The 6,000-nt window shown below is 39.5% G+C and overlaps 1 protein-coding gene across 2 annotated transcripts in view; it reads right to left on the reverse strand.

Annotated features, from left to right (window-relative positions):
- GRIA4 (glutamate ionotropic receptor AMPA type subunit 4) overlaps positions 1 to 5,668 on the reverse strand; it is a 366,854-nt gene extending 361,186 nt beyond the window's left edge. For both annotated transcript variants that reach the window (XM_064577521.1, XM_064577520.1), the window contains exons 1-2: positions 5,429 to 5,668; positions 4,089 to 4,247 (exon numbers count right to left, since the gene is read on the reverse strand). In XM_064577521.1, coding sequence (XP_064433591.1) covers positions 4,089 to 4,247; positions 5,429 to 5,516 — 247 coding nt within the window. In that variant the 5' untranslated portion in view covers positions 5,517 to 5,668. The remainder of the gene's footprint in view (positions 1 to 4,088; positions 4,248 to 5,428) is intronic.
- Positions 5,669 to 6,000: the final 332 nt, after the last annotated feature.

Raw genomic sequence — 6,000 nt, forward strand, 5'->3', positions numbered from 1 at the left:
CATTTTCAATATATTTAGATTAACTAAACATGTATATTTTATAGATCAACCTACTTTTACAAGTAGCACTCATCCTGGATATTTAGAGTTGTCAAAGAAACTGGCCACAAACAGAACTATTATTTAACTCTAAAAAGAACAACTTTTTCACCATGATGAGGGCATAATACCTGTTCTACTTGGGATTATTACAACTTTCCAATCCACCATTTTTTAAACCACTAAATGGATAGACTTTAGACAGAAAAAAGAGTTAAATTAACATATCATTAAAAAAAAAGAAGTATTAACCAAATGGTCCTTCCGATCCAAGTTAAAAAAGTTGAAAATATGTCATAAGACTCTTTTATTACTTCATCAAAGTTATAATTCAGTACTTGGTCTGTTTTGTTATGCATTTCCTATTGCCCATCTGAAATTCAAGAGTCATCTCAGAAACTGAATACTTGTGGATTACATTGCAAAGGTATGGTCTTACCGAAGGAAGGATTTCTAATGCAAATGGACTAAACTAATGATTGTAATGGCACAAATATTTTTATCTTTGAAAATATTTGGTGATAGACTACTTTAGTATTTTGGTTATTACTCATGGTCAAATTTAACATACAGCATCTCCAAAACAAAATATCTCCATTCATTAACTACTGAAAATAAGAAAATAGCATGATTTCAGATTGTCTCAAATGTTTTGCAAAGGACAAATACAATTTATAGCATGTGTGTTTGTAAGGATAGCTAATTTGGGTCAATTGTATGGCATTTTTTTAACGAGCACTGCTATACTGCATTTATTTATAAAATATCCATTTTGCTATACCCCATACTTTGGATGAACCACAACAAAGGAAGGTATACTTTTAATTACATGTTGAAATTTGAATACTTGGGCTATTTATTACACCTATTTTTTATTGAAATAGACCATAATTTTATATTATCTGTATTTCTTATAATTTCAGTTTTATATTGAGCCAAGTGTGACTTTCCAATAATGTGAACAGTTTAAAAGGAAAGCAGTATTAATATTACATGAGTATTATTAAAGATAAAAAAAACGTAAGCCAAAATTATTTTTCCTCCCTTAGGAAGTTGGGATTTATACCCAAAGTGGTAAATTCGAGTTAATCAGGTCTAGACTTACATAGTCTGCAAACTGTATACACAGAATGTTTAGATTGTCCAAAGTATTCTTAGAGTGCTAAATTAATTCTGAGGCAGAATAAGCAGCAGGAAGTTATATCTGTCCAACAGATGACCAATACTCCTCATTCTTTAATCTGCTTTTCTGTCTTGTGAATGTACATGGTCTGTTTAATGGCCCGTACTCACAGACAGACTGGATCCTGCAGTTTGACAAGGACGCACTGCAGGTAAATCACAATTAAAATAAACCTAGCCAGTCATAGATTATATCTTTATATTTAATCTAATATGAAAAATTTAAAAATCCAGTCTGTATCACTCTGAGGAATAAGTTCCATGTTAATTTTCCAGAATACTATTTTTATCCTTTTGTACCCAAAGGCAGAGAGCTTGATAGATGAGTTTGCCTCATACTTAGTACTTACATTTCACCTTTAATTGTACTGGAAAATCACACATGTATACACTCCCAGTCAGTCTACTCAACAAACACCAATCCCCTGACCCAACAAAACCAATCCCCTGACCCAATTGATTTTTTCCCCAAATTCTGTTTAGATTTGCCTTGAGGACATTTTGGCACACTCATTTGTCAAAAAAAAAAAAAAAAAAAAAAAAAGGCCTTTTCTTCAAGTGAAGAAAATGTTTCTTCCTCATTTACAATTTATGTCTTTATAAAAAATATTTTATAAATATACACAAAATCAATTACTTGTGGTTATGGAAAAATATGATATTGTGAACACTGTATTACACTTGGGTTCAAAATCAGTAGTCTCAAAGTTTACCTAGTTTCAACTTTCTCAATCCTAACATGTTAATAACATACCTATATTTTATACCTTCTACTTTTTCATTCTGTGTGCAGCTTCTTGTCAATTTCTCATGTGTACAGGTACTTTACCACTAACACTTCATATAATATTTTCATCACATAAATAAAATAATGCTCATTAACATTATCCTGAAGGAGATTAACAAATGATATGGAGGAAGAAAAGATCAGCGCTTTATAGTTTCTGTAGCTGGAAGTCACAATATAAACTTTAGAATACTTAAGAACTTAATTTGTAAAAGTAAGACAACATAAAACTAATATATCTTCCACTTTTAAGAAAGTCAAAATTTAGTAATAAAGATTAATATTTAAATAGTTTACTGTTGACAAAGTACAATCACATATATTTGGATCATGAGTTATTTTTAAACTTAGTAATGTTTTGCTGATAGAATCTCAGGAGAGACATGAAAACACTATTTAAAAAATAAACATATTCAGGTACTAAGCAGAATACTTTATATCTAGAACTACTTGCAATGTTGACATCCCTTTCAAAACTTTAAACACAAAACTAACAGTTGATAAAATCTGCAAAAATAACTATCCACAAAGATAGCTCTAATTCATGTATGTTTCTGCTTAAAAGTCACTCCCTTCTGCTATAATGTAGATTTTATCACTAAATACAACACATGATTTTTCCTAATTAAATAGTACTCATAGCAACTACAGAATTCTTGCAAAGTAATACAACTGTGGCAGTTTACAAAATGTCAAATGCTTGGACCTCCTCAGGAAACCAAGATCTCAAACAAAGTAGTACTTGGATGCCAACAATTTAGGAAAAGCGATCATGGTATCTGTTAGATGAGTTAATGGCAAATAAATATGAATTAAAATAATTAAATCAATGATGCAGATATCCTCCAAATATTTAAAAACTCTTTGTTTTCAATATCACTTACTTGTTCAGTGTACTTTCTTGTACTGACAGGACTTTAAAAATACAATTCAAATTAAACATGTTACTACTGTTATGCAAAATTGTATATAGAAACTGTTCCTATGTCTCTTACATAATCTAGGGCCATTATCTTCACAAAGATTTTGAATAGTAGTAAATGAGCACGTAAAGCTGAGGGGATACTTGAAACACGTGTTTCAAGAGTGAAAGTGCTATGTGAACACTCTACTGATTAGTTACATTTTAGAGAGTTTCAGATTAATCTGTCATTGATGATATTTTTACATTAAGTTATATGGTATTTCGGTGAGGGAGTACGGTGCAACCATCCCATTACAGCATTAGGGGAGGTCACCTGTTTAGTGTCAGTGTGCGGGATGACAGAGCAAGCCAGGTTGGTTTGTGAATTCAGGCGGATTGAGGACTAACATGGTTCGGCACCAAGGTAAGGATTCATGGAGTTCCACCCACAGGATACATGCATTACGTGACAGTAAGAGACACTTACAACCCAGAATACAAGAGCAGGGCAGCCCCAAGTGGCATCACCAGATCATCTGCAGCACCAACCAACCGACTAGAACACACATCCTCCACACCAGCGCTCCCCTCTGCCTCACTCTCAGCAAGGCTTCCTTCACCTTCCCCAGTGCAGGAGAGCATGTCTCTTCCTTAAAAGCAAGGCATAGCCTTCCTCAAGTGAAAAGCAAATATGAAGACACAAAGGAACAGAATAAAAAACTAGATGGAGTAAAATTTCCACTAACTTGACATTCAGGTAACAGGAATACCACCGAAATGTTGCAGGAGAAATCAACTTGAATTATCCGGACAAGAAATGAAAATAAATAAATAAATAAGAAAGAAAGAAAGAAAGAAAGAAAAGGAAGGAAGGAAGGAAAGAAGGAAGGAAGGAAGGAAGGAAGGAAGGAAGGAAGGAAAGAAAAGAAGAAAGAAAGAGAAAGAAAGAAAGGAAGGAAGGAAGGAAGGAAGGAAGGAAGGGAGAAACAAAGACCAGCTGAATATTCCCTTATTTTATTATTTTTTTTTAACTCTGACTTGCTCTGGAACCAGTCAACTGTGGGAATCTTGTATTTCTTTCAAAAACCACTCTTAATATAATAAAGGAGAGGAAGGGGACTCTATTGCTTCAATTTAATTCTCTTCTAATTTATCCACAACTTAGGTTTTACTTACAAGCATTTGTCACAGCAAAACTGTTGGCTGTCTCAATGTTGTCCACATGAGGTACCAAATTAAAAGGAGCTTCCGACGCATTGGGGCTGGTGTTATGAAGAAAAATTGCTAATCGAAAAGCCGTGTACTCCTGATCTGTGTTTCGGATGAAGAGACCACCTATTAAAAACAGCAGGAAAAGCACATTCGGTGTTTCCTCTTGGAAATGCAATACCCACCCTCAAGCACTGTCAAATCCACTGCCATTCAGCAACACACACAATTAAGAAGCCCTCCCTGCCACAGCTTGAGACTGCCCTTTGTCCCTAAGGTGCATGCTTAGTATTTCAGTCTTTAGGACAGCTCAGTGCTTTCCTGTCCCAATTTGTCATGATCACAATGACCTCTGAGACCATTGAGCGCGTTTTCCTTCCTCTCTCTTGCCCTCCCCATGATTCCCAGCACACTGCTACATCAGCCAAGCTCGGGGCATTTCTAAGAGGCATGCAGATGAACAGAAGAGAGGGTCTGCATTAAAATGCAGAAATAAAGGGACGTGGTGACACTAAGGGCCGAGGGGAATGGGAAAGGAGACTTGAACTTTGTTTTCCTGCAGCTTGTGGACTCAGCCTAATTAGCCCCGTTTTGTGCACAGTCCACGAGAAATGATGCAGTGTTGAGGCTGGGCTTAGCTGGAAGAAATTCAATAGCTGCGTCCCATAAAAAGACAGGAGAGAACAGCAAGGAAAGCCACGGATGGGTAGGGTCGCTGGCAGTGGAGTCCAGCGGGAGGAATGTGGGCAAAAGACTCAAGAGGAAAACAAAATAAAAGGAGAGAAGGTTTCCGGGAAAGCGATCTAACTTTGGAATCGGTTAACGGGCAGCGGGAAAGACAAGGGGGTGCGGGTGGAAACGCTTTTTGCCCAGTGTCTTTCTGGAATGGCCAGAAAGCTGAGAGGTCCAGCATGGGAAGAAATGTGTTTAAAATACAGGACAATGATTTTTAAAAACCCCAACAAACTCGACAGCCCTTCACGCTCTGGAGAGAGGAATGAGAAGAAATAGCACATTCAATGTAATCAGACCCCACGGAGGTTTTTTTTTTTTTCCCCAACTTATTCCAACCCCACTTAAGCGACTTGAACCAAAGGTAGCAGTGGGAGCACGGACGAGGGGGGACGGGCGGGCAGGGTGTGCACAGTGCAACTGAACCAGCCCCGGAGAGGCAGTCTTCTGCACAGGGGCGAGGGCAGGGAGCCGCCGAAGGTCTCCCCGATTTGCTCACCCGCAACTCATTTAACTCACTTTCGGGTACCTGCCCTGACAGCACCCACATGCACACCCCAGCGGGCAGAGCTTACCTATCTGCACGCTGCTCGGAAAGGCTCCCATGGCGAGTCCCCAGAACCCAGAAAACAACAAGACAATCTGTCTGCAAATAATCCTCATCTTCTTGTCTCCTCTCCCTGGCGCGCGCTCTCTCTCTCTCTCTTCCTAAAGGCTGTTCAGAGAGGCATTGACGACGATGGCGCTAAAATTAAAAGCAACAACAAAAAAAAAAAAAAAAAGAAGAAGAAGAAGAAGAAGAAAGAAGAAAGAAAGAAAAAAGGGAAGGAGAGAGGTGAGGACGCTGGGGGTCACGACCGCCCCCCTTCAGCAATCCATCGCGGGCTGCCGGATTTTCCCCGCAGTCTCCATCGCCCCGGGAGCGGTTTCCCGTCCGGCTGCAAAGGCTGCACATGCAGAAGATGGTGGCGGCGCGTCTAGCGGCTGCTCGCGGGGACGAGACGTGCGCCCGGCCCGCCGCTCGCCCTCGCGCACACCCCGACACGGCGCCGCGGCCGCCGCACGCCCGCACCCGCGCGCCCCTCCCCGAGCGCAGCGCTGCCCCCGCGCGCCCCTCGCCCCCGCGCGCCCCGCTCTCCGCACGCTC

This window comes from Mirounga angustirostris, unplaced genomic scaffold (assembly GCF_029215605.1).
Source record: "Mirounga angustirostris isolate CCGP_5_RB_7025 unplaced genomic scaffold, mMirAng1.0.hap1 SCAF_13, whole genome shotgun sequence".
In the NCBI taxonomy this organism is placed as follows: Eukaryota; Metazoa; Chordata; class Mammalia; order Carnivora; family Phocidae; genus Mirounga; species Mirounga angustirostris.